The sequence below is a fragment of the Exophiala dermatitidis genome (assembly GCF_000230625.1).
Source record: "Exophiala dermatitidis NIH/UT8656 unplaced genomic scaffold supercont1.4, whole genome shotgun sequence".
Classification (NCBI taxonomy): Eukaryota; Fungi; Ascomycota; class Eurotiomycetes; order Chaetothyriales; family Herpotrichiellaceae; genus Exophiala; species Exophiala dermatitidis.
Window position 1 is genome coordinate 154,158 of NW_008751649.1, and position 25,534 is coordinate 179,691.

Below are 25,534 nucleotides of genomic sequence, written 5' to 3' on the forward strand. Positions count from 1 at the left end.
ATAAGATATTGAAACAGCAAAGCACGTGATGAGCCGTTATGCCACCTCAGGTACGGTGGGGCAGACCGTCGAAGCGGGCGCCTCCCGCTCCCGTCAGGTTCGCACAGAGGCCAATAGCAGAAAGCGTCGTGTGTCCACCATCCAGGCACAAGTGGGCTGTGCAAACACTGTTTTAATAAGTTGTCGCTGGGGTAGTCGCACTGCATAGTACATTGTAGATACTGCAATAATGTGCCCGTTGTCGGGTCCAGGGCAGCATGGCGCCATTGATTTGAGTGATATAGGTGGTACTGTGCGTGGAAATACTCAGGTGATAGTAGTAGCAGGTACCTGCCTAGGCAAGGTGCGTGGTGCTGAAGGTAGTAGTATCTCAGGGTCGTGTAGCTAAGGGATAGTACGTACTGCTGGCCAACTTGAAAGGTTCATTCACCCTTGTGTGTCGGTGTATACCTACTAAGTAGTGCTTGGAGACGTGCACGCAACAATGATTTATCAGGGCATCTCGCTTCACTCCAGACCTCGCACACTGCATTCCAGCCGCCTGCGCCTGTTCCTGCCAGGGCACACCACCTTCTTCGTCCGCTTTGACATCCATCGACTTCACGCTGTCGGTCCACTTGTTTCATCCTGCGGGCCGCGCGTTGGTCAAACCCCTCATCCTCTCTCCCCTGCTACAATCGACCGAGGCGCTTGAGGTGACCGCGCCAGACAATAATGTACCGATCGCTGAAGGACTTTCAAGATGATGGACGAGGACGAGAAGGCTAATCATGCCACCACCACCCACACCTCTTCCGATAACCACAAAACATCTAGACGAGAGCGCTTCAAGGGTGCCCTGGCGCGGACAAAGAGCAAGTTCAAGAAACATTTGGACAGGAGTGAAGAGTCGGACGATATCCTCAGTGACGACGTGCAGGAGTTTCTATCGGCAGGCCGAACCTCTACTTCTAGTTGGACTTCCGGCCATGAATCACACGCATCGTCCAACAACCCTGAACTGGGTCCCATATCCGAGTCAGCCAACGCTCGAACCTCGCAGCATGAACAGTTCTCAAGACCCTCGACGGCGGACACAGACTCCTTTGCTGTTAGACCTAGACAGTCGCCGAGACGGGTTCCCGTGCCAGTGCCGCGCATCGATGTGTCGAAGTCCCAGAGGTGGCCTGCTGCCCAGCCTATCGGTATACTGCACGAGCGTCAGGAAGGCAAATCTGCTGAATATCTCCGTCCCGCAACCCATACTCGGAGTCAATCAGCAAGTTCGCTAGCGAAGCGAAAAGGGCGTGGGCGAGGACTAAGTGTCACCTTCATCGAAGCTCCGCCGGTCATCATCGGGGAAGGCGGTGACGAGGCTCTTATCCCTCCAGTGGAGATATCCAAAGCCAGAGCGAGGGCGAGGGCCAGGTCTTTCTCACCAGTCGAAAGTCGTTCTCAATCATACCAGGGCCCCAGCTCAACAGACAATCCGGCAGCATCGGCAAACAATCCGCATACTCAAAGAGGCCTGCCACATCGACCCGACATGCCGGATATACTGCGACCTAGGGGGTTGCGCAGGGTGCAGACAGGAGCGGAACCGGCCACCACCTCATCGCCTTTGGACAAAGAGTTCGAGATGACTCTAGGCTTGGGAAACCGAGGACGCGCGGCAGCTGGCCAAGATAACCCCCCTCAAGCGACGCAGATACTTGCACCAAGACCTATGCGTCCTGTCCGTCCACCACAACCTATGCCAGAAGCGCTGGATCATCCTATACTTAGAAAGGAGCCGGCCAAGGACGATCTACAAGCGCCATTTAGAGAAGGAGACATGCTGCGTCTGCATCTTGAGAGGGATGCATCAATTCTTGCGGACGACAATACCTCAAGTACGGCGTCGAGCAGAAGAAACACCGTCGAAGGGCATCAGCCATCTCAATGGATCTGACCCTTTCGTCTGACCCGATCGCTGCGCCTGACGGCCTTGTCACTCTTGTTTTCTACGTCTATGATCTATCTTTGAAGTCCAATCAGAGTCTGAACTCTTGTTTGAGGGCCTTGAAGCCCTGGATGAGGTCGTCAAGAAGGTCTTTGTCGTCTTCAATACCAAGACTTATTCTCAAAAGATCCTTCTCCACAGACGAGTCCGTCATGGTCCGCCACTCGATCAAACTTTCCACTCCACCAAGACTCGTGGCATGATGGAAGAGATGGAGCTTGCTGGGCAGAGCGCGGGCAAGCTCAGGGGACTTCAAGGCCAACGAAAAGACCGGGCCAAACCCGTTTGGCATTTGCTTCTTCAACCAAGTTTTGTAGTCCTCGGTTTGCAGGCTTGCATGAAAGACTTGCTTCACCACCGACTTGATGATTTCCGCGTCCGACTGGGACAATCCTGTGCCGACAGTATGGCCGGTCAATGCTCCGTCAAGCGCATCGACAATCCTCTGTGCGCCCGCGCTCTGTTTCATCACTCTCAACTCCATTGTCCGCACACTTCTCACGCCCAACCAACCTTCGAGCCCACCCATGACAGAGCCAAGGTACAATCGTTCATCCACCATCTTTGGAATCCATTCCTTGTTTTTCACCGCCAGAACACCGCACAGCATGTCGGAGTGTCCACCAATGTACTTTGTCCCTGAGTGCATAACAATATCTGCGCCATGCTTGAACGGATCTTGCAGGGGTGGCGGCGCAAAGGTGGCGTCGACACTGAGGTAGGCGCCTCGTGAATGAGCTATGTCGGCATAATGCTGGATATCGAAGGCTTGGCCGGTGGGGTTGATCGGAGTCTCCAAGTGCAACAAGTCGCCTTCTTGAAGATCCTCGGGCTTGCAATCCAAAGGAAGCAGTTTCAGCCCGGACAACTTTTGGTGCAACCTCAATACACCATGGCAACCATGGTATCCGGCACCGATCGCCACTCTTTTGGGGTTCAGGAAGGTGACAAGGGCATTGAAAGCCGACAGGCCAGACGAGTATGTCAGGCAAGGGTTGTGCAGCAGCACACCCAGAATGGCTTCAAGGCGCGAGCTGCTGTGCGTGGTGTGTCGCGAGTAGATATGCTCGGTGGGCTCGAAGATGGGTTCTTCACGTTCGTAGTAAGGGCGCAGCCGGGATGGGTCTTTGTCGTACCGGAACGTCGTGCTCACATGGATAGGCGGAGCGACATCGTCGACGACGTTGAGCGGGTCGTCGGCATGAATCGCCTGTGTCGCAGGAGACAACTGCTGGATGCTCAGCGTATGGAAGTCCTCGACCGTATGGGGGTCGACGGGACCACGAGAGACTTTTGAGAAGTCATCGGAGTCGACCTGAGCGCCGTTTGTGGTGGTTGGAGCCATTGTTTAGACAGCGACAACGAATTGTCGACAAAATGAACAAAATACAATCTCGGTCGAAGTTCTATGACGGCAGGATATTCCAGATCCTCTACCCCCAACCACTAGGCTTGGGAATAGTCGAGCGGAGATGGTGAACTGAGATTGTACTGTGGCCGTTCGCCTGGGAAGAGGTGTTGTTCACGACTGCAGTCCTCAACCTCGAAATGCGGACTCGGACTGTGTCCGATAACGTGCTCGATCCACGGCGGGACTGATGCGGGCACTTCGGAGTTGAGTCGGAAGGGCGTGCCATTGACAAGGCACCGTCATATCACGTGCAAACGGGGTCGCCCATCTCTGGCATTAGTCAGATATTGGTAATCCATACAGTCCCTCAAGTCTCCTCCAATGCTTCGCTTCAGGCTTCGGTTTCATTCAGGTGTTCGTTGTATTCGTCCATCGTGAGCTTGGAATCTGTTACCTTCTCTCGTCGAAGTGCTCTTCAGTATCGAGCAGTTGTTGACTCTCCTGCTACGTTGGATCCTTCGAGCTTAAGCATGTACTTCCTCAGTCTGGCTGTTAGGTGTGATTAGGCTGCCTCGGGAGGGTTGCGCTTCGATCTGTTCCCACAGAATTGGAAAACAAAGCGTGTGTACAAGTCGCTGTGCCCAGGATATATTTACAGACCACAACTATGACGCCACTCAAGCCTTCCCTGAACTGCCCTGCAATGATATCTACCCAGGTTCTAGGTATGGGCATATTTCGTCCGTTACAGGGGGCCTTTGACATTATTGAAACTCAGCCGGCTTTTGATGGTTGACTTTCCGACCGGCGGAGGAAGCTATGTCACTGTATTCAATGAGAGACACCTCAGGCGTGCCGCTGGACAGAGCCAATACGATCCCGGCATGGCCGTGGAACACACCGATGTGTTTTAGGTGCGGACGCAACTCATATGTCAAGCAGGTCTCGCTCGTCCCGCCCTCTCGGAAGGTTTCTCTCGACTTGGTTTAGCTGCTATTTTCCGGGCCAAGACTCATTCCGATTCCGAAGTTCGAAATGTCCTCCTCCTTCGTCCTATCAGAACCCAGGTTGTCTTTCGCGAAAGGCAAGTCCGGCGTTAAGACGTGAAACTTCCATGTTCTTTCGCTTAATCCCGAATTTGACAAGGTCCAATCCATCCAAACTGCTATCCCCGGCGATACACAGGGCAATGCGCGGCTTGATTGCTGTCATAGCTAGGTGCTGACTATTAAGTTCACGGGAGGGTTGAAGAACAAAAGGAACTAAACTAGGTCCATCTCCTGGACGTCATGACTATATAAACGCGGGTTGCGCTCTCCATCGCTCGCTTTCATTTCCTCTTCGCTGTATACTACACTTGCTCAGAGTCCTCTGCCTCGTCGCTTCCTGAGTCAACCAGATTCCGTTCCACCATTCTAGGACTGAGAATTTCTCTGTTGTCCGCCAGCGGCATATACAAGAGGGTTCGCAACTTTAGCATTGCCGTGCCTGGACCCCCACCATGGTTTCATTCATATATTCCCAGCTTTTTGTTACACCAAGGTATCCGACGAAATCATTCGCCGGCCAAACCGTCATCGTGACAGGTTCCAACACTGGACTTGGGAAAGAGGCAGCACGCCACTTCGTCCGATTGGGCGCATCCAAAGTCATTATCGCCGTTCGGAACACCACCGCTGGCGAAGCAGCCAAACAGGACATTGAAAAGACCACCCACTGCAGTCCCGACGTGCTCGAGGTATGGTCATTGGATCTGTCATCATATGAGTCCGTCAAAGCCTTCGCCGAGCGAGCGAAGAAAAACCTGTCGCGGCTCGACGTCCTCTTGAACAACGCTGGAATCGCAACGTCGAAGTACGAGCTCGCCGAGGGCCACGAGCGGACTATCACAGTGAATGTGATCAGCACATTCCTGCTCTCACTGCTCCTCCTGCCCCAACTTGAAGCGACAGCACGGGACCATAACACAAACACCCACCTTATCATCGTCTCGAGCGAGGTCCACGCCTGGGCCAAATTCCCGGAATGGAAGGCCCCGAACACCTTCGCCACCCTGTCTAACAGGGAGACGGCCAACATGAACGAGCGGTACCAAGCCAGCAAGCTCCTGGAGGTGCTCGCATGTCGTGCTCTCGCGCCAAAACTTGCAGGCAAGGGCGTCATTCTCAACTACGTCAACCCAGGTCTCTGTCATTCCGAACTCTCGCGCGACGGGCCCTTCTTCGTGTCCATTCTCAAATTCTTCCTTGCTCGATCCACCGAGGTCGGCAGTCGCACCTTGGTTTCGGCCGCGGAGGCCGGCCCTGAGTCGCACGGCAAATACATCTACGACTGTGAGCCCAATGACAACGCGCTCTCGCCTTTCGTTAGGAGCGAGGATGGGAAGAAGGCTTCAGAAAAGATCTGGAAGGAGTTGGCCGAAATCCTGGATCAGATCCAGCCGGGAATCAGCTCCGAGTCTTTGAAGTGATTGACTGGATCGTACAGCAGGCAGACTGTACTGGCAGTTACGGTGTCACTGTGTTCAGTAGATACCAACGTTACAAGTTGTCAAGTCCGGCAAACGGTGTTTGGAAGTAGGATTTGTTTATTGGCGAAGTATTCACCTGTGGAAGAGAAAAAATATCTCCTCCTCCCCTGTTGAGAGCCACTCTCAAGCATATACATAATCAACATATCATACCAACCCAAGTTTTCTGACAACTTTTATGCAAATACCGCACCAGCGAACCGAACTTATCATTCATTGCCGCTTCTCTGTCTCTCTCTCTTACGTTTTCGCCTTCCAAAGACGAGCGACCAAAACGTGTGGCACGAGACTGCTTTGGACGTAGTAATGTTGGATTTCGCACGAGGCTAAATTCATGAGATCATGTTGGGCGGCTGCGATTGCCACCGTTCTTATTCTGCTGGTTGGTAGAGACGATCGCAGCTTGAAGGTAAACGTACGCAAGTCTGACTACGACGACAAGGAGTCCAAATCTTCCACCAAACATGTTTACTTGGAGATTTGGATAATTACAGGGATGATGGCCAGAATGGTATACCTAGGTACTCATGCAAGGCACAGATCTGCTGGCATTATAATTGCCCATGACGAAAGCGCCGGAACGATTGGTGGGCTCTCTCTGGGGCTCTCGTGCTCTTGAGATGCCGGATGGGCCCACGATTGCCACAGCCGTTGGAGAGACGGCGGCTGTTGCGTCGACGGACTCGCTAGTCGTCATTCAGCAGGATCTAGGCCGTTGCTCAGTGGCTCTCTCATCCCGGCCAGGGAATATGTAGAGTGGCGTGGAAAGGGTACAATGGTTAGGGAAAACGGTGATGGGAAGAAGTTAACGAGGAATTGTTACTGGGCGCAGACTGCGGCGTGATGGCGTTGTTGCAGGGGCGCAGGCCATAATTAAGACTGACTGCAGGGTGAGCTTAGCAGGCACTTCGGGCGGCGTCCACGCGTCCAATTGGTAGATTATTAGGCTTGTAGTTAGGCTCTCGGCCCCTGTCACCATCTGCCGTTCCCCAGCAGAAAATCTGGGAAATTTTTTTGAATGTCGTTGTTCTCACAGTGCCCACCCTTTGCACTAGTCCTTGTAGCACTGGGATGTTAGAGCATCCGATATCGTCTAGCAAAAGTCAAGGGCCTGTCTGTAACTTGACTTGGACTGCCACCCGCGCAGCGAAGTGGAACACCTCTTCTGCTTGCCAGCTCGAGAACCACCCTTATCCACCATCTCTCCCTTTGTACGACACGCCCTCATTCTTCCTGCGCAGCGTTCTATTTACTCCTGTCAGCTGCTGTGAGATATCCTAGCTGAGCGGTGCTTTGAGATCTTCCAGGCACGAGGCCACCCGTCAGCATCGGTACGTTTTTTCCTTGACCGCCGCGCAGGATATTGGTCCTCATAATGACTCGCTTTATTCGCACGGCTGACACGCGATCAACTGTCCCTTTAGTGTCCTGAGCATGGCAAGATAGGATTGACCTTTTCTCTTCAAACTTTGTCTCTTTCTTCAAACCAGTCAGTCAGTCGCCGTCAAAATGCGAGGCTCCTCCCTTCTTCCAAAGCAACTCCGCGCCCTAGGGAAAAGCGACAGTTGGCTGAACCGTACCGTCACCTCCCGTCTGCTCGCTTTATCAGACATTGCCTGTCAACACCCGATCCATACAATTGTCCTGGTTGCTTTGCTTGCCAGCACCTCATATGTCGGCCTCTTGCAAGAGAGCTTATTTGACAGTGGCGTAAAGTCTCTGGAACACAATGGCCAGGTGGATGTTGAAGCGCTGTTGAAGGGCAGCCGCACATTGGAGCTTTCAGAGAAGAGTGCCTGGAAATGGCACTTCGCGGACGATTCTGGTGTGCCACAGGTGTCTTTGGTAAAGCAATCGATGGAACTCTAGACGGATTCTGGACTGACAAGATTACGACAGGGAGCGGATCATTATGCCCTGATCACCTTGGTATTCCCAGACTCTTCATCGTTACAGCTGGCACCTGAGCCCCAGGATCTCCCCATACCTGACAATGTCACTGCCATCAATATTCCCACCACCTCAAACCTCCTTTCGCCGATTTCGCACGATACCTCCCTCGCCTTCTATACCCATTTTTCGGAAATGGAGGACTTCTTGCGAGCCGCACAGGAGCTTCCCGCCCGAGACGTTGCGACGGAGGAGAACGAACATGCGGTTTGGGTCATGAAAGCTGCCCGACTCAACGGCAATGGTGCTCGGGGATCATACAGAACCTGGCTCAGCGAGGGTTGGAGCTCGTTTGTGGATCTTATCAAACATGCAGAGACGCTGGACATCATCATCATGTCACTGGGCTACCTTTCCATGCATCTGACCTTCATTTCCCTGTTCCTCTCGATGAAGCGACTCGGCTCCAATGCTTGGTTGGCGATCTCGGTCTTACTTTCCAGTCTGTTCGCATTCCTGTTCGGCTTGGTCACGACCACCAAGCTTGGTGTGCCCATAAATATGGTTCTGTTGTCAGAAGGCCTACCATTTCTCGTTGTCACCGTGGGATTTGAAAAGTCAATCATTCTCACAAAGGCTGTTCTTTCGGCCTCCTATGACACCAAGCGACGACCCGAATCGGGCTCAGCGAATGGAAGTGCCGGTGGATCTGCGAGCTTGTCCAACCCGCCCGGTTCGATTCAAGAAGCAATCCAGCTGGCAGTCAAGGACACCGGGTTCGAGATTGTGCGAGACTACGCCATCGAAATCGCCATCCTCATTCTTGGCGCGGCTTCCGGCATCCAAGGCGGACTTCGCCAGTTTTGTTTCCTGGCGGCTTGGATCTTGGCTTATGACTGTTTCCTATTGTTCACCTTCTACACCACCATCCTGTGTATCAAGCTCGAGATCAACCGGATCAAGCGACATGTTGCCCTCCGTAAAGCTCTCGAAGAAGATGGCATCAATTACCGGGTTGCTGAGAATGTTGCCACCAACAACGACTGGCCCACTGGTCAGCCCGAACAGGGAGCGGGATTCAATATCTTTGGGCAAAAGATCAGAGCAAGCAGCGTGCCGAAGTTCAAGATCTGGATGGTCACGGGTTTCATCATCGTGAACCTGATCAATCTTTGCACCATCCCGTTCCGCACGGCCAGCAGTATCAAGGCCACTGGGGCGACCATCCCCAGTGTTCTAACTCCCGCACCTATCGACCCCTTCAAGGTGGCGGAAAATGGCTTGGATGCCATTTACGTTGCCGCAAAAAGCAAGAAGATTGAAACCTATGTGACTGTTCTGCCGCCAATCAAGTATGAGCTGGATCACCCCTCTGTGCATAAGCCTGGCTCGCCCGATGATTTGAGCTTCTTTGATTACGAGTATACCGACCAGTTTCTCAATGTGGTGGGTGGCCGCGTTATTGAAGGAGTCCTCAAGAGTTTGGAAGACCCGGTCCTCAGCAAATGGGTGCTGATCGCGTTGACCTTGAGTTTGATTCTCAACGGCTATTTGTTCAACGCGGCTCGTTGGAGCTTGAAAGAGCCTCATTCGACGACAGGCTCCCCAGCTGGAGCTACGGCGCCACAACTGGCACTGCCGCAAGCGCCTAAGCCTAAGCCAATTCAGCTCGATGCCGGCGAGGCCTCAACTAGAACGCCAGAGGAACGTGAGCAAATGCTAAAGGAGAAAAAGGCCGCATTCCTCACGGATGAAGAACTCATCGATTTGTCGCTGAAGGGTAAGATCGCAGGTTATGCGATTGAAAAAACCCTTGAGCACCCTGAGGCCATGACGCGGCTGGAATCCTTTGTCCGCGCTGTCAAGGTGCGGAGAGCAGTTGTTTCCAGAACTCCAGCAACCAAACGGTTTGCGGCTGTTTTGGAATCGTCCAAGGTCCCGTACGAACACTACAACTATGAACTTGTCCATGGCGCATGTTGTGAAAATGTCATTGGATATCTGCCCCTCCCGCTGGGTGTTGCAGGACCCTTGACAATTGACGGCCAGAGCTACTTCTTGCCAATGGCAACCACTGAAGGTGTCTTGGTGGCCAGTGTGAGTCGTGGATGCAAGGCCATCAACGCTGGCGGTGGTGCCTTTACGATTGTCACCGGTGACGGTATGACACGTGGCCCTTGTGTATCTTTCCCAACCCTTGCCCGGGCTGCTGAGGCAAAGGTATGGCTGGACTCGGAAGAGGGTCAAGGGCGAATGCGAGAGGCCTTCAACTCGACCAGCCGATTCGCTAGGCTACAGTCATTGAAGACGGCATTGGCTGGCACCTACCTCTACATCAGGTTTAAAACAACCACCGGTGACGCCATGGGAATGAACATGATATCCAAGGGCGTGGAAAAGGCCCTTTCCGTCATGTCCACGGAGTGCGGTTTTGATGATATGACGACAATCACCGTCTCCGGGAACTACTGCACGGATAAAAAGCCCGCAGCGATCAACTGGATCGACGGCCGAGGGAAGGCGGTGGTTGCGGAGGCCATCATTCCTGGCGATGTTGTCAAGAGTGTCCTTAAAATCGACGTGGATTCTCTGGTGGAGCTGAACATCTCCAAGAACCTCATCGGGAGCGCAATGGCTGGCAGTATCGGTGGGTTCAATGCTCAGGCTGCCAACATTGTTGCTGCCGTTTTCCTGGCTACGGGTCAGGATCCTGCCCAAGTGGTGGAGAGTGGTAATTGCATCACGGTCATGAAGAAGTAAGTAATTTTTTGCTGGTGAATTTGAGGTCGGTGACTAATTCGCTACAGCAACAACGGCAACCTTCAGATCAGCGTGTCTATGCCATCGCTTGAGGTGGGCACCATTGGAGGAGGCACCATTCTCGAAGCCCAGTCGGTGATGCTGGAAATGCTTGGGGTTCGAGGGGCTCACCCAACCAACCCAGGTGACAACGCCCGTCAACTCGCCCGCATTATCGCTGCCGGCGTCCTCGCGGGTGAGCTTAGTCTGTGCAGTGCCCTTGCAGCAGGCCATCTGGTCCGGGCGCACATGGCGCATAATCGCAGTGCTGCTCCTACCAGAACAGCGACGCCCGTGTCTGCTGCGGTGGAACCTTTTCTGCGAGCCCAGAATGCGTCTGGATCTGGTGTGCCGCCGTCCCTGAAGATGACGAATGGGAAATGAGAGCACCGTGGTCGTCATGTTGATGATGATATACACACAAACAGCATTGTAAATATGGGAATTTGAGCGCACGGCGTTCAAAAGACGGCCATCCGAGCGGCCTGGTGTTGGGTTCAAAAGTTTTCAACGCGCTCTGGGCATCACCGGATCAGGTTTGTCTCAACGAGAGGCGGTCAAGGTACAAGCACGGCTCTGGGCCGTGAAATTCTCGAGGAAAGGCGCCACTGGGGACGGAAAAAGGCTGGTCGAGGAATGGACAGGCGGCCATTAATCACGGCTTCCAGGAACATCGCACACTCTTACAGTAGTAGTCGAGGCCGGTCAGCCTAGCGCAAACATATACATCTAATACACGATTGTAAGGCAACGTAATCGGTTCTGAAGAAGCTGGTGCTCTTTCCCACGCCATCTCGCTCTCACTTGCTACGATGGAAACATTTGTTCTGGAAGCGTTGGAAAGGATCGGGCGGCCCTGGGGCCAGATGTTGGATCGGGAATGGAATTCGATGGCTCCAATAATGGTTTGACATGCCTCTCAAGCCACCGCGCGGGTCTCCAGATTCACGTTACTACTTAGTCAGGGACGCGATGGCATCGAGTCGCGTTCTGTGAACCCCTGATGTAGCGGCAGGGGTTCAAGGCCACTGCAGCCAGTAGAAGGAGGCATTTGGCGCCCCAAGGCACGGAAGGCTGGAGGCTAGCGACGATGCTACTACTGCAGTGTCAGCTAGTTTAAGGGGCAGGAAAAGGTTGATGGGTCGGAGAATCAGAGATAGTAGTAGTAGTTGTACGAGTCGTGCGCACATTAGGATATACAGTCACGCACTGTGTAGGAGTTTCGAGATAGAGACCTGGAGTGTGGTATTCTGAGGTCTCGGTGTGGCTGTCGCTTCTACTTTAGCTCAGCAGAGAACTTCAAAGACTCGAAGAGGGAGCCGGGGTGAGTTGTACTGTAGCGCAGGTGCAAGTAAGAAATGATCGAAGTCGAAGTTTGGTTCAAGTTTAGGCAGTGATACCGCCCGGAAACTGGAACAGGGACCAGGAAAGGGATCCCTAGGACAGCCCAGCAGCGAGCATTGTGATTGATTCATTCCTCGCCTGCCGCCCATAACTTTGCCTAAACCGCACACGGCAACACCTAGAAACCACCGGCACTGGCACCCGCAACCCTAAACACGACACGCGCAGCGCCAGTGCCAGTGTCTTGTCTTCCGTTTTCTCGTAGGTAGGTAACCACCACTGGCACCATCCGTGACAGTACCGTGAGAAGGATCAGGGCGCCCGTCACATCTCCAAGACTCTTTTCTGTCTTTCTCATACCACGACTTCACAATCATTTGTCTCATGCACAGTCTGCTGGACAGCCTGGAGCGTACAAGCCTCTCTTTCAGACCCTGACAAACACCCACCGCCAGCGTTCTCTTTGTCTTCTGGGTTCGGTCGCGCCTGCGCATTGGCCTCTGCAGCCATCCTCTCCTTGTCTCGTTGCGAACTTCTGACATAGCGACATATCGTGTTTCAACCTGCTTGACTGCATAATAGATCGGCTTCATACATCCCGCGGTCTACCGAGTGCGCGAAAGATCCATTTACCCTCCTTACACAGTCAGGGTTGAATGCAACCAAACCACAATCCACAATGCAAGCAGCCATGGCGCCTCCCAGCAGGGGCTCTGACCTGATGTCCCCCGTATCTACAAATGGCAGTGAATGGTCTGGTGTCAACGCCTATAACCAGATCCCACGAAACGATGGACCCTATGTTCCATATACTCCCACAGGAGAGGACTATCCTCAACCCAGGGGAATGCCTTTACGTCCGGCGCCTCCGGCAAACATGAACATTGCGCCTGGCCCGTTGGATCCCATGGGTCAACCGCGTCTGTCCGACGGCGCTTCTCGAGGCTCTTCCCGCACCGGATCGATCGCGAACTCAAGATCTAGCGACGGGACTATTTCGGACGAGCAGAGCAGGAAATACAAGAGGATGGAGGCAGAGCTGTTCCAACACTACACTGTTCTAAAGGGGTATCTGAAAGGAGGTGCTCAGGCGCCTCCACGCCCTAACAAGGCGCGGGACAAGCTGCTTCGTCTGTCGCCGGTCCAGTTCCACGAGTTGAGTACCGATGTCTTCGACGAGCTGCAAAGGAGACAAGCATCAGCGCCTTTGCCGGGACGACCGCCACGACAGCAGAATGTCCCCCGCTTTCTACAGCCGCGCCCGGATTTCCACGAAAAGCGCAATCAAGCCCGGCAAAAGCTGTCCACTCTTCAAGCTCCCAGGTTCAGAGACCTGTCCACCGATGTGTTTTGTGAATTGGAGAGACGATTCCCTCAGTTCGCCAGGCCCGAAGGCGCCAGAAGGGAAAGTTCTCGGTCACAGTCACGCGGTCCAGTCGCCAGCGTTTCTTCACGGGATGGACTCAATGGCTTCGCAGGCCCACAAAGGGCTCAGACCTTTGGAAGTTCTGGTCCGCAGGGCTACCAGCAGAGGCAAGAATCCGTCACGAACGTTCCTCAGTTTGACAACCCGCCACCGTCAACCGATTATGGCCGGCCGATGGCCCGGCAGTTTCAGAGCAACACCATCACTCCTAACAAGAGCGTCATGGTCGAAGACGAAGATGATGCACAGGCTACGGACTCTCGATATGATCGTTCTAGTGACGCCTTTGGGTTGGAAAGCTCTCTTACCAGCCCAAGGAGTGATCGTGATACCTCGGCCACTTCGCAAAGCGGAGGCAGTCTGGCGCCCAATCCGAAAACTATCGGGCCGGCGGTCAACGAGCTACAAGATAAGCTGGCCGAGTTGGAGGCAACACTGGAGTCGAAAGATGAACAACTCCAGCAGCTAGTGACACAGAGCGACGAATGGGGCCTTACCAAAAGGAGCTTAGAGGAGAAGCTGGAACAGGCCGAAAATCTTAACAGGTCGTTGAAAGAAGAACTCGAAAAGCTCAAGGCCGATGGATCTCGGAATAGTGGAGAAGATGTCTTGTGGAAGACGAAATATCTCCAACTGGATCAGGAGCACAAGGCGTTGAAAGAGCAGCTAGCTCAACAACGAGAACTGACTGAAGAAGTGGGCCGGCAAGGGCAACAGTATCTCGAAGAAATGAGAGCAATGGCAGAATCGGGTGGAGCCGACTTTGAACGGGAGGAGAGGTTGCAGATTGAAGTCAACAGGCTTCAGGAAGAGGTGAAAGAATGGAAATCGAGATACGTCAAGGCCAAAACACAACTTCGCCAGGCTCGATCAAGTTCCTTGGGGCTCGGCGTTCCTGGAACTGATGCTAGTCTGCTTGCAAGCGGGCTCCATGACCGCGATGGACTGGTAAAGGATGTCCATGTCACTAGGTTTCAACTTTCCATCGATGAATTGCTCCGAATTGCCCGATCAGACGCTCCTCAAGTCGTTTTGGATCATATGAAGACGGTTGTCTTGGCTGTGCGTGGAATTACGTCCGATATCGATGCAGAAGCTCCAACGGATAAGGACGATGAGCTGAAACAGAGACGTGTGAAGCTCAAGAGCAAGGTATCCGCCACAGCCAATAATCTGATTACAGCCTCAAAGAACTTTGCCTCGGCCAACGGACTCTATCCTGTCAGTCTAGTTGATGCCGCTGCCTCGCATCTCACGGCGGCTGTGGTGGATCTTCTTCATATCGTCAAGATTCGGCCCACTCCTGATGGCGAGCTCGAGGATGCGGATGACGATGCCTTGGAACCCTTGCAAAGCAATGGATATTTCGACGTCGGCAAATCTCTGAGGCGGCGTAGTGCTGTTGAAAGTGTTTATAGTGCCCTGAGCACGCCGTCCGACATCAAGAAGGAGACAAACCACGTGGGTCTAAACTCTCACCATCGAGGAGGCTCTACGTATGTCAATGGAACTGGACTTGGCATCAAGGCTGGGTACGCGACGACTCCCGAGGCAGCAGAGCTCGAGGATCTCAAGGTAAGTCTGGTGGCTACTCAAAGCTAGGATTACAACTGACGCTGTGCACAGATGTACCTGGAAGATCAAACTGATGGTTTGGTCGAGTCCATTACCTCGATGGTGGATGCGGTGCGCAACGAGGAGACGTTGTCGATTATTCGCACCCACATCAGCGCTATTGCAACCACCATTGAAAACATTCTCAGCTCGGTGGATCGGACGGCAAATGAACCATCGTCGTACAAAGCGACGTTGACCGAACGGTCACATGTGAGTGCGACCATGTTGCAAGGATGCCGAGACCAGCTGCTTGAGGCGAGCTCGGAATTCGCCAGCTATGGCAACGCCGCCGAGGGGAAAGAGATCACCCAAAGACTACCGCCTTTGGCATTCCAAATTGCTCGGGAGACCAAGGAACTGGTGTCGAGGATCATGGCCATTGAAGTCGGGCATGGCGATGACGATTTCAGTTGAAGCCGGCTACCCTTTCAGATAGCCCTAGCGGCGGACCCTCGTAGGACCGTTATACTTGTAAATCATTATCCCGAAAGCAGGTACCTAGGTAGTACTTGGTCATGAAAGAATCGCAGATATTGTAATAAGATGAGTGTCTCGAAGAAGGCAAAACGATGTCCTGTGAAGTGTTCGATTGGCCCTGAGGATGAACCCCCTTTTCCGTTGTCATGTGACATTGCTTTTGTTCATGGTGGGTCTGGTGAGAGCTGCCAATGTGTCGGCATACCGTCGGGAGCTGGCAACAGAGAAGCTCGTTGTATGGTATAAATTTGCCGGGTCAAGTCATTTGTTCTCCATTCCAGCTGCCAGCGTAATTGTAGGTTGACCAATCTTGACGACATCGGTTGTGTACGTTGTACAGTATTTCCATTCCACCTGCAGCTATACCCACCTGCATCCGCCTCAGCTCCATTTGGGATTTTGTTCCGATCTTTTTTCTTACCTGCTTACGACATCGTCGACTGAGCACCTCTTTTCACATTCTCGCCATATCACCAGTCTAGCTTGGGGTAGAAGACCATTGTCGGTAAGAGGAGCTCTTCCTAGCTTAGTACCCAGCTTTGAGGTCTGACGGACTGTCTGACATTGAGATGGCCTGCACAGATATACTATAGCAATTTACCTTCAGTGAGCATTGCTCTTCCGTTCCTTTCCTCCTGGCCGATGTCTGATCACGTGATTGAGACCAGACCCACCACTGACTTGCAGTGCATCCGCAGACTCACGTGATTTTTGTGCTGCTCAGCCCCAATCACAGCCACGCAAAGTGCCACTGAGCTGCCACTTGGCCCGCATTAATCCCAGCACAGCAACTTTCCAGCACTTCACTTCGGACAAGTGAACTCAGTGACGGCGTCACCCCTCGTTTTGCAGAAATGGCCTGCTACATAACCCCGCGCACCACTGCCACCACTTCTTTTCTTCTTCGTTCATCGAAGATTCTTTCTCACCGTTGTGCTGCACCTTTACGTTCTGCTTCTGCTTCTGCTCCTTGGACTGTCCGTAACTTTCACGCTTCCTCCGCCAACATGACGATCAAAGCTTGGTTCGACGTCGAGTACACCGACGCTGCTCTCGACAAGGCCCGCACCGATGCTCAACGCTCGGGAGGCGAGGTTCCTCCTCGTAAGTGACCCCTGTTTGGTTTGAACTTTTGCAGCTACAGGGAAGCACTAGTGTTGTGTCTTGGAGAAATATCGAGTCTTCTCTGGCTGTCTTTGTTATTGCCGCAGCTTTTGTTGGCCTGGTCACTGACATTTTCTGTCTGCTACAGCTAAGCGAGGCCGCATCAACTTCAACCTCTTCGACGACGTAGTCCCCAAGACTGCCGAGAACTTCCGTGCTCTGTGCACCGGCGAGAAGGGCTTTGGCTACAAGGGCAGCAAATTCCACCGAATCATTCCTCAGTTCATGTTGCAGGGTGGTGACTTTACCCGCGGCAATGTCAGTATACCTCAGCTACCTCAAGAAAGGAATGCGACAATGTGCTGACACATTTGTTACAATAGGGCACTGGCGGCAAGTCCATCTACGGCGAGAAATTCGCAGATGAGAATTTCAAGTTGCAACACAACAAGCCTGGTCTGTTGTCCATGGCCAACGCTGGTCCAAACACGTAAGTGGACGGACAATTCCAGTTCAGAATTCTTTCGGATATATTGTTTTGCTAACACTTTGCACTACAGCAACGGATCCCAGTTCTTCATCACCACCGTCGTCACCTCGTGGTTGGATGGCAAGCACGTCGTCTTTGGTGAGGTCGCCGATGCCGAGAGCATGAAGGTCGTCAAGGAACTCGAGTCCACTGGCTCTGGCACCGGTCAGGTCAAGCTCAACTTCAAGCCTACCATTGTCGATGCCGGTGCCGATCCAAAGAAATAGACGGGTGCAAGATAACGGCCCTATCACTTGCCTGGCAGGCAGATCACCCATGAACGAACGCTTATATCACGCGGTACTTGAGAAACAAATAATACCGCGGGATCTGCTTGACCGGAAGGTGGGCTGTGTGTGCAGTCAGACAATCAAAAGGGACAAGTCAACTGTACAATGCTGCACATGCACACCAGCACTCAAGTGATGGAGGACAAGCAAAACGGGGCTATCATGACTTTGACTTAGAAAAGAAGACCACATTCAAAGTCAGAAGCTTGATAATGGAATGAAAAAAAGTTCATCCTCTGTTCAAACCATACAATTCCAACTGTAGCTTCGTATGTTTGTTTATGTTTACATCGCTGGTGCCAGTTAGTGCCTGTTTCAACTACCTAGTACTTTAGTAGCAGTTCCTCGTCCTCTTGCACCAACTGCTAGTAGTAGGTCACCTGGATGGTAGGTAGGTAGGTAGGTAGGTACACCAGTAAATGTCCCTTCAAAGTGCCTCGTCTGGTCCCAACACTTTTTGCATGATCCCACCATCGAGTTCTAGTACTAGTACCTCATGTGTGACAGAGGCGAGGGAGGGGCCAGAATACCTAGCAAGAGACGAGGGCGCAGAGCGAGGGGTGAGAATGAGGAACGGAGGGGCAAGTACTGTATGTACCAAGCAACAAAAAAAAATTATGGGGATATGCAACTACCTTATGGCGTCTTTCTGCCCCGCGTCCCAGTTGGAAATAGAATACTAGTAGTAGTACTGTGGTAGTACTGCACAACACTACACTACGCTGAGCATGTGAAGCATGTGAACTGAACCTTTGGAATCGTTCAAGTGGTACAAGCTGGTCAAGTTTTCTGTTGCCATTACTTAGTAGGAGGAGTACCTACCCAAACGGAAGGTAGCTACGGAGTTACAATGATAAGGACAACAAGAAAAAAGAAAAAGGAGGGGGGGGGGGGAATAAAAAGAGTAGGTACGTAAGGTATCGTAGAATCATATCATATCGTAAGATATACCACGCCCTTTTTGGTTTCTGGCTGTTCCAGAAATATCATCACACATCATGATACTGCAGTCGTGGTCGAATCTCTTCTTCTTCTTCTTCTTCTTCTTCCACTCCAGTGGGAGTACTGGCCACTGCATTACCTACCTAGGTATATTATTCCCAGTACGGCTCGAAGAAAGATCAAAATCCACAAATATAACTATATACCTAGGTAGGTACCTACAGCACGCAGTACATAGGTGGTGATAACGACACCGCCAAAGAGCGACGAGCGAGTAGCAGTAGCAGAAGGAGAAGGAAAAGAAAAAGACGAAAACAACAAGTATCATAGTATCGTATCATATAAAATCATATCATAAGGGAGGTACTGTAGTACCATCGATCACCACCACCACCACCACCTCCTCGTCCTCCTCCATCCCACCACCACACCCTTTTTGTTATCTGTGCTCAAAAAATATCATCACACATGCTCCAATCATGCTCCAATCTCTTCTTCCAGTACTGGCCATTATACTCCCAATACGGCTCACCCGTGACAGGATGAGTTTTCTTCTCGAACCATTTGGGCCTCCACTCCTCGCCGGCAGCTTCTCTCCTCCTTCGCGCGGCGCGCTGTTTCTCCTCGACGCGGTTCTTCTCGGTCGCTGCAAAATCGTACTCGCCGTCCTCCATGGCGCGCTGGTCCGGTCTCAATCTCGTATCTGTGGGCGGGAGATGAGGTCTTAAATTGTCCGGAAGGGCATTGAGCGTCACCACAAAGGGCGTCAGATTGAATGGAATGCCTTGTGGTCGTTCATGGGCTTCCCAGACCAGAATTGCTTGATGGCCTTGGCCCTGACCTTGACCTTGGCCATTTATACCAGCCGCACCACCCACAGCTTGATCTTCATATCCTTCAGTGAAACGGGCATAAATCTTATCGTTCCATCGCCCTCCTATACTCCACTTTGTCACTCCGTCGGCACCGATTACTTTGCCCATCACCTGGTACGCCGAACTGGCCTTCCAGCCGCGTTGCTTGAAATCCAACAGACACACTTCGCCCGTGTTCCAGTTCTTGATCTCCATGGCGCCGTAGTTGTCTACCGTCGGATTACCTGTAATAATGCCAACCACCGAACTGGTCACTTTCTTCCACGTGTACAGCTCCGGTGGACCGCCTTTGGACGGTCGCAGACGCAAGAACCAAGTGCCCAAGGGGTTGATGTCAAAAGACTTGCCGTAAAACTTGGATTTCACCGCAGATTCACCCCAGTAGTCCCACCGAGCAGACTCGGCATGTGCGGCGCCAACCGGAGGATGATGGCTGACTTGTTCAATGAAGAACCGATACCCTTTATCTGGTCGGACGTACTCGTACGTCTCACCCAATAAAGGATTGAACGGTTTGGCCACTCGGCCGATTGTACTGGCGTATTCCGACGCTGCAAACGCCGCAACATAAACCAATCGCTCGGTCGAGTCTGGTCTGTCCGCTGCAATGTCCAGGAGATCCGCGTATTCCATGTCTTCTGCTACGCGCTGCAAAAGTGACGTCGGCTCGTTGAAAGACACGGGTAATGTCATCTTGGTCATATCCTTGCCGATCATACTCTTCAAAATCCCCCAGAGCGAAATCTTCGGCCGGTCGTCTGCATCCATCTTCAGCCTGTGCCGCACTCCATCTTCGTAGCCGGCGTACGATGGCACAATCTCCATCTGCTTCTTGGCCCGTTCATCCAGCTCCGAAAACGGTTCCTGTTCCTGCTCTTGTTGGCCTGACGGCACTTGCACTGGCGGCGGACTCAGAAGCGGGGGCTCCACCACTTCCACCATTCCCGCATCAATGGCATCGAAGAACTCTTCGTCGTCGCCAGACTCAGAGTCCGAAAGGTCCGTGAATTGGGCGATGATGGACTTTCTCCGGTTTCCTTCTCGAGTGAATGACTTCCGCCGTGAACGTTCTTTGACGGATATCTGCTGGACTTCGCCTCGGACGGCCGGTGGCGGTTGGTCCTCGACCGCTTCTTCAAATTGAATATGCTCCTTAGATTCTTGTTGCGCTACTGAGCCGGGACGACTGGCGGGCCTGGACTGACCCTCTAGCGCCTCCTTCAAGGCGCGCTTCGTCCGCTTGCGCTTCTCTTCTGATTCCGCAATGGACCTCTTGAGGTCTTCGTGCTCGAAAACCAGCTTGGCCATACTTTCTTCCCACATCCGGCGAGCGTCGGCGTCTCTCTCCAGACGATACTGCCAGTATGCGTCTCGGTCACGGAAGATCTTCAATAAATCCGTCACCAATCCGTTCAAACTGCTCACGGCCGTTTGGTACGTGGCGAGGGCTTGAGAGACATCCTCATCAGACAAGGTCGTGTCAGGTTGGGATGACTGGCGAGCTAACAACCCTTCAGAGACACGAGACAGAAGGTCGAGCTGCAGCTTGGCAGACTGTGCTGTGATGTTCAAGGCATCCTTGCTCCCGGGCTGATGGACTTCGCGACTGCTGGCATCATCCCCATCCGCATCCTCCTCGGCATCAATGGTTGCAGTTGCAGGGTTCGTGGGCATGAGTTGGAGTTCCTCGCCCACAAGGCTGGGGTCGTTCGACTCATACACGGAACCTCCCTCCACGTCAGGGCGTAGAGTCACTCGGGAAGATCCTCCAGCAACCCCAAGCGAAGCAGGAGGTTGCTTGGACCGCGTGCTCGTAGCAATCAGACTGAGTTGGTCTGAAGACTCCACACGGGCATGACGTAGAGTGTCGTTGTCTAGAGTGCGTCTCTTTTCCTCCTCTCGGGCTTCGTCCTTTGCATATTGAATGGCGTTGTTGAGAGCCCAAAACCATCGTTTGGCTTCAACGACATGATTGGCTTTCAGGTGATACTTGACCGACGACTTTCCTTGAATTTCGAACCTTGTCTTATCTTGCGGGTCCATATGCAGTCGGGCGATGCGCATATTGATGGCGCCTCGACATGCAGAGCCGGCATCGTCCTGGTGTTTATAGTAGCTGAGCACGCCTTCCTCGAGGACGAACCAGCGTAGCTTGTAGCCGCTTGTATAATTTGTCCACTTTTTCAGATAGCCCTTCATTTCGCGGGCATCCTTACTCGTGTCAGGTGCCCCTGCGGCGGAGCGAGCGTGAGAAGGATGGTTTCCTAGGATTGCCTTTTCTTGAATTCCCCTCTGGGCAGCGGCGGCGGCGGGCGACTTCTTCAGAATGGCTCGCGTCCTATCATCTTTGGTAACGTCCTGCGGAAGCTTGCCTTTGCGATCCCTCCTGAAGGGGTCCGCCCCGTGAAGCAGCAGGATTTGTGCCAACTGAAGGTCCCGCTTGCGTGCTGCCTCGTGGAGGAGTGTCCCTCCGGTTTGCACCGTCACAGGGTCGGTTGGAAGCTCCAAGGCATTGACGTCCAATGTCCCTTCAACACGAGGCTCGACCAAAAGAGCCTCAATTCGTTTATAGTCAGCTTGCCCCAGTGCGGCGTGAATCTCTTTGATCTTATCATCCAAAAAGATGGATCGGGCAAGCTGCAGCTGCTGGAAGATCTCGGGTGTGCGAGCCAGATCGATCGGCGACTTGCCCTGTCTGTTGGATATGGAGTCATTGATGTCGGGTAATTCTAGCAGGTGTCTGACCACCGGTGTCCGGCCGAGCTGCGCAGCCAGATGTAAAGCGGTATTTCCTTCTTTGTCTTGGGCATTGATATCAAGGCCCTTTCCTTCTCTTATCACTTGTTCCACCACATCTTGCTCGGCGCACTGGACGGCTAGGTGAAGTATAGTCGTGCCAGGGATCGGCTGGGGGTTGCTCGCAGAGGGGACAGACTCGGTAATAGCTTTGGAAATCGCGGCCGTGTCTTTACTTCGAAGGACTTCGAATACTCTGAATGTTCGCACCGAGTCTTCTATTGAGCCGCTGGGACCCGGAGAAACGCCGGAGGGGACCTTGTGAGCCTGGTCCGGGCTTGACGGGTGTTCATTGGGGTCCATCGTCATTTGGGACGTTCTGGTGATGGAGGGAGTCAAGGGGGCAATTCGAGGAGCGTCGGAAGCGGCCGCCTGGGTTGATGAAGTCGTATTCGAGGAGAAAGGTCCAGTTGTTGATGTGGTGGTGTTGGGCGACTCGGTCTCTGAGCCACTGTCCCGCGCCGGGTTGTCGCTGCGCAACAGATTCAGCACTCGCGAGCTCTTGGAGCGTTTGTGCGAGGGCCTGTCGGACATGTTAGTATGACCAAAGGGATGGGATGGATATATGCACAGTTGAGGCCAGACAGGACGATGAAGCAACAGCAACAATGGACACTCTGACCTGATGGATTAGGAAATATGCTGTGATCACGGAGCACTTGCTACGGTGCTAGTCGAGATGCCAGTAGTAGCAGTGGATGGCGATGAAACGCTGGTAAAGATGATGCTTGTTCACCCCGCCATCTTGCAAGTGATTGGCGCAGCGGCAGCAAAGGACGATGGCGAAAAGGGTCGCAAAGGGTCCGGCGGATGCGCGGTGACGGCAGAGTCTAGAGTAGGGAGTTTGTACAGCACCGAGAGTGGTTGAATGGAGGGATCGAAGATGTCTTGCTTCGATGTGCTGTGTTACATGAGCAAAGCTTGTGGCCAGTGTCATTCGAGGCCTCCTGAGATATATCTTGTAGCTCTGTGCCTGTGCTCAATATCCATCAGCATCTTAATCCAACCTCTCGCAACACAAACACCAACGACGCCTCCCAGCAAAAGAACCTGCCACGCCCTCAACCACTGTGGAACCGCAGCACCAACTGTGGAGGGTTCCGTCCTAAAGTACGACTTTGGTGTTCCGCTGCTCTGTGCACCGTCCGGCTGCTAATAATAAATAAATTCACTGCCAATTAATAGTTGTACCAAACTCGAAAGCTTCTTCAGTCTTCGTTACTACCGGGTAGTATCTGGTTGCACAAATGCTCTTTGCCGGTTAAGCTCGGTGAGAGGACACCAACGATGGCAGAGCTATTGAGCCACCTTTGGTAACTACCGTAATCTGAATTGCTACTAGTAACCAAGAGCGTACCAACCATCAGGTCATAGAACTTTATGTCTGTCTGTCCAAACTCCTCAACGTCGCTTTTCCGTACCCAGGTATTCTGGGGCTGCAACCCTTAGCCTAGAAGATCGTCCAGCCCGTTGCCAAGTGACGCGCTGGGTTTCCCCTGCACCGACGCGGCATTGCTGCTCGCAGGTGTCGCACTCGCGGCGGGTGTCAAACTGGCAGCTGAAGCCGCTCCCCAGATTCCCGCCTGAGACTTGGCCTTAGCCATACTCGCCAAATCCGGTCCTTTCTGGGACCCACTGCTTGTGGTCTTGACTCCTGCTTTGCTGCTAGCCGTGCTCCAGAGCGAGCCAAAGACGTCACCACCAGCACCAGACGTCGCTTTAGGAGTTGGCTTGCCCAACGAGGCTGCCGAAGTAGGCGACGTTGCGCCAATTCCTGATGGTGTCGCATTTGAAGCTGGACCGCTCTGGGAATTGATTGACACGGGAACAGGAGTAAAGTAGTTTGGCCCCGTGGATTTGAACCCTCCCGTCGGCTGAAGAGGGGCTGCTGCTGTTTGTGTTGGAGGGGGAGAGAAAGTCGACGGCGCGGGAGACATGACCGAAGAGGTTGCTGAAAGAGCAGGAGATGCGGTGGCGAAGATATTGTCGAAGCCCGCAGCTTGGCCAGGAGCAACTGGTTTGGGAGCGGCAAATTGTGTAGCAGAGGTCGTAGTCGAAGTAGTGGGTGGAGGGACAATACTAGCCAAAGGACTCGTAACAGCCGGGGCTGCCGGCGTTGCGGATTGAAAGTCGTCAAATTCATCGTCGTCATTCGCAGTGCTGCCCTGCAAAGCCCCAAATTCACCGAGGCCGGAAGAACTTGTCGCAGGAGCCTTGCCGTTCGATGTGGTCGTTGTTGGTTCGCTGCTAAAGTCAAACAGGTCTTGCTCCGGCTCTTTGGGCTTCGGCGACGCTCGTTTTGGGGTCGTCGTTCGGCTGGTAGTACTTCTCGCAGGTCTTGCGGGCTCCGCCTCTTCCGCCTCGTCGTATTCTTCAAATTGGTCCGCCCGGCGTTGTGTGCCAGAAAAGTCGGTTTCACGACCACCGAAGCCGCCGCCATCGCCATAGACTTCTCCTTGGTAGCCGCCAAATCCGCCAGTCTCGCTGCCAAACCCGCCGTAGCGGCTGCCGCTGGACAGTCCACCTCCCATACCCAAACCGCCCTCAACACCACTGTATTTGTTTCTGTTGGCTCGAGCCTTTTTGCGTTCTTGTCGGATGGTGTCGACGTCGCTCAACAACTTGACCAGCTCGCCGGACCGGTTGCGGACATTGACCCCTTGGTCTTTGCCATTCGGATCAATGTAGTAGAATTGCTTCAGCATCCGTATGAGGGAGAGGTGCGACCGGGCATCATCGATGACTCGTTCTGAACCGTGTTTGCAGAGATACTCTAAAAGTTGCAACGCCTGCGACATCTGTGTGAGCATTGAGGAAGACCGGATCAACATGAACAGCATACTTTGTATATCTGCCTCCACTCTTCCGCTGTTTTGTCTGTAAATCGCTTGTAGATCATGGGCATGATTTCGTTCAGTTGTTGACTGCCACGGTCAGCAAGACACCTGAAGCCGAGGAGCAGGGTGTTGGCCTACTAGTTATGTGTGCCTTGGGCAATTTCCTGCATCAAAGTTGCAGATGCGCCCCAAGGATCTCCGTTGGTTGCCTCGCGAACCTAGGATGGATGTCAGGACCAGTCGAAGACAGAGATAGGGGGTGAAATGAACCTTTGCTTCCATCTCGGTGAGGTTCATGACGGCTGCGCGACTGGTCAGTGGCAATCGACAGAATGAGAACCGGACACTGCTCTACCATTTTGCACCTTCCGCACTCCGGCCTTGATGTCGTAAAGCGTCAGGTTGCTGACCTGACTCTTGAGACTTTCGAAATCCATGTTGGCTGAGGCACGCAGCGGGACGGACCTAGGTGGAATGAGGAATGAAGGGATTCGTAAGACAACAAGAGTCAAGAATCAGGGCGAAACCCCTTGACTGGCAACAAGAAGACCAATGCAAGAGATAATTTGAAGAGATGGGGGCAGCGTCGTGTTGTTGGACTGTAGAGCCGCGCTTGAACTTATTGTTTGGATGTCGGACGGAGCGCAGCTGGACTGAGGCTTTAGAGGGTCAGTGCCACGCACGCCGCGAGACACACTTCCACTCACGCTTCAGCCCAGTTCAGTTCCATTCAAAGCCCTCAGCGA

At 53.1% G+C, this 25,534-nt stretch overlaps 8 protein-coding genes across 8 annotated transcripts; 5 read left to right on the top strand and 3 right to left on the bottom strand.

Moving 5' to 3' along the window:
• Positions 1 to 742: 742 nt before the first annotated feature.
• Positions 743 to 1,930, top strand: HMPREF1120_04405 (uncharacterized protein; the record flags this gene model as incomplete). Its single annotated transcript, XM_009158534.1, has 1 exon — positions 743 to 1,930. One exon carries the CDS (start codon positions 743 to 745, stop codon positions 1,928 to 1,930), a length of 1,188 nt encoding a protein of 395 aa, XP_009156782.1.
• Positions 1,764 to 4,272, bottom strand: HMPREF1120_04406 (cystathionine beta-lyase). Its single transcript, XM_009158535.1, has one exon. It carries the CDS (start codon positions 3,324 to 3,326, stop codon positions 2,013 to 2,015), a length of 1,314 nt encoding a protein of 437 aa, XP_009156783.1. The 5' UTR covers positions 3,327 to 4,272; the 3' UTR covers positions 1,764 to 2,012.
• Positions 4,273 to 4,833: 561 nt separating this feature from the next.
• On the top strand, positions 4,834 to 5,802 carry HMPREF1120_04407 (short-chain dehydrogenase/reductase; the record flags this gene model as incomplete). Its single annotated transcript, XM_009158536.1, has 1 exon — positions 4,834 to 5,802. One exon carries the CDS (start codon positions 4,834 to 4,836, stop codon positions 5,800 to 5,802), a length of 969 nt encoding a protein of 322 aa, XP_009156784.1.
• Positions 5,803 to 6,856: 1,054 nt separating this feature from the next.
• Positions 6,857 to 11,302, top strand: HMPREF1120_04408 (3-hydroxy-3-methylglutaryl-CoA reductase). The gene is made up of 4 exons (XM_009158537.1): positions 6,857 to 7,193; positions 7,287 to 7,707; positions 7,762 to 10,508; positions 10,560 to 11,302. The coding sequence occupies exons 2-4, from the start codon at positions 7,372 to 7,374 to the stop codon at positions 10,933 to 10,935; spliced, it is 3,459 nt and encodes a 1,152-aa protein (XP_009156785.1). The 5' UTR covers positions 6,857 to 7,193; positions 7,287 to 7,371; the 3' UTR covers positions 10,936 to 11,302.
• A 771-nt stretch (positions 11,303 to 12,073) lies between these two features.
• On the top strand, positions 12,074 to 15,548 carry HMPREF1120_04409 (uncharacterized protein). Its single transcript, XM_009158538.1, has 2 exons — positions 12,074 to 14,896; positions 14,948 to 15,548. Exons 1-2 carry the CDS (start codon positions 12,575 to 12,577, stop codon positions 15,350 to 15,352), a joined length of 2,727 nt encoding a protein of 908 aa, XP_009156786.1. The 5' UTR covers positions 12,074 to 12,574; the 3' UTR covers positions 15,353 to 15,548.
• Positions 15,549 to 15,657: 109 nt separating this feature from the next.
• Positions 15,658 to 17,591, top strand: HMPREF1120_04410 (peptidylprolyl isomerase). Its single transcript, XM_009158539.1, has 6 exons — positions 15,658 to 15,920; positions 15,998 to 16,021; positions 16,114 to 16,519; positions 16,668 to 16,837; positions 16,903 to 17,009; positions 17,080 to 17,591. Exons 3-6 carry the CDS (start codon positions 16,270 to 16,272, stop codon positions 17,273 to 17,275), a joined length of 723 nt encoding a protein of 240 aa, XP_009156787.1. The 5' UTR covers positions 15,658 to 15,920; positions 15,998 to 16,021; positions 16,114 to 16,269; the 3' UTR covers positions 17,276 to 17,591.
• A 1,138-nt stretch (positions 17,592 to 18,729) lies between these two features.
• On the bottom strand, positions 18,730 to 22,260 carry HMPREF1120_04411 (uncharacterized protein; the record flags this gene model as incomplete). The annotated part of the gene is made up of 1 exon (XM_009158540.1): positions 18,730 to 22,260. One exon carries the CDS (start codon positions 22,258 to 22,260, stop codon positions 18,730 to 18,732), a length of 3,531 nt encoding a protein of 1,176 aa, XP_009156788.1.
• A 1,136-nt stretch (positions 22,261 to 23,396) lies between these two features.
• Positions 23,397 to 25,225, bottom strand: HMPREF1120_04412 (uncharacterized protein; the record flags this gene model as incomplete). Its single annotated transcript, XM_009158541.1, has 5 exons — positions 23,397 to 24,740; positions 24,794 to 24,875; positions 24,927 to 25,006; positions 25,059 to 25,090; positions 25,144 to 25,225. The coding sequence occupies 5 exons, from the start codon at positions 25,223 to 25,225 to the stop codon at positions 23,397 to 23,399; spliced, it is 1,620 nt and encodes a 539-aa protein (XP_009156789.1).
• Between the last annotated feature and the right edge of the window lie 309 nt (positions 25,226 to 25,534).

What these genes read in the sequence shown, in the direction of transcription:
- HMPREF1120_04408 (XM_009158537.1), top strand. Translation starts at nt 7,372, where the DNA reads ATGCGAGGCTCCTCCCTTCTTCCAAAGCAACTCCGCGCCCTAGGGAAA. An exon ending in GTGTGCCACAGGTGTCTTTG is followed by an intron (nt 7,708 to 7,761) that starts GTAAAGCAATCG and finishes AGATTACGACAG; the next exon opens with GGAGCGGATCATTATGCCCT. An exon ending in TGCATCACGGTCATGAAGAA is followed by an intron (nt 10,509 to 10,559) that starts GTAAGTAATTTT and finishes AATTCGCTACAG; the next exon opens with CAACAACGGCAACCTTCAGA.
- HMPREF1120_04406 (XM_009158535.1), bottom strand. Translation starts at nt 3,326, where the DNA reads ATGGCTCCAACCACCACAAACGGCGCTCAGGTCGACTCCGATGACTTC.
- HMPREF1120_04410 (XM_009158539.1), top strand. Translation starts at nt 16,270, where the DNA reads ATGGCCTGCTACATAACCCCGCGCACCACTGCCACCACTTCTTTTCTT. An exon ending in GGGAGGCGAGGTTCCTCCTC is followed by an intron (nt 16,520 to 16,667) that starts GTAAGTGACCCC and finishes TGTCTGCTACAG; the next exon opens with CTAAGCGAGGCCGCATCAAC. An exon ending in GTGACTTTACCCGCGGCAAT is followed by an intron (nt 16,838 to 16,902) that starts GTCAGTATACCT and finishes TTGTTACAATAG; the next exon opens with GGCACTGGCGGCAAGTCCAT.
- HMPREF1120_04409 (XM_009158538.1), top strand. Translation starts at nt 12,575, where the DNA reads ATGCAAGCAGCCATGGCGCCTCCCAGCAGGGGCTCTGACCTGATGTCC. An exon ending in CAGAGCTCGAGGATCTCAAG is followed by an intron (nt 14,897 to 14,947) that starts GTAAGTCTGGTG and finishes CGCTGTGCACAG; the next exon opens with ATGTACCTGGAAGATCAAAC.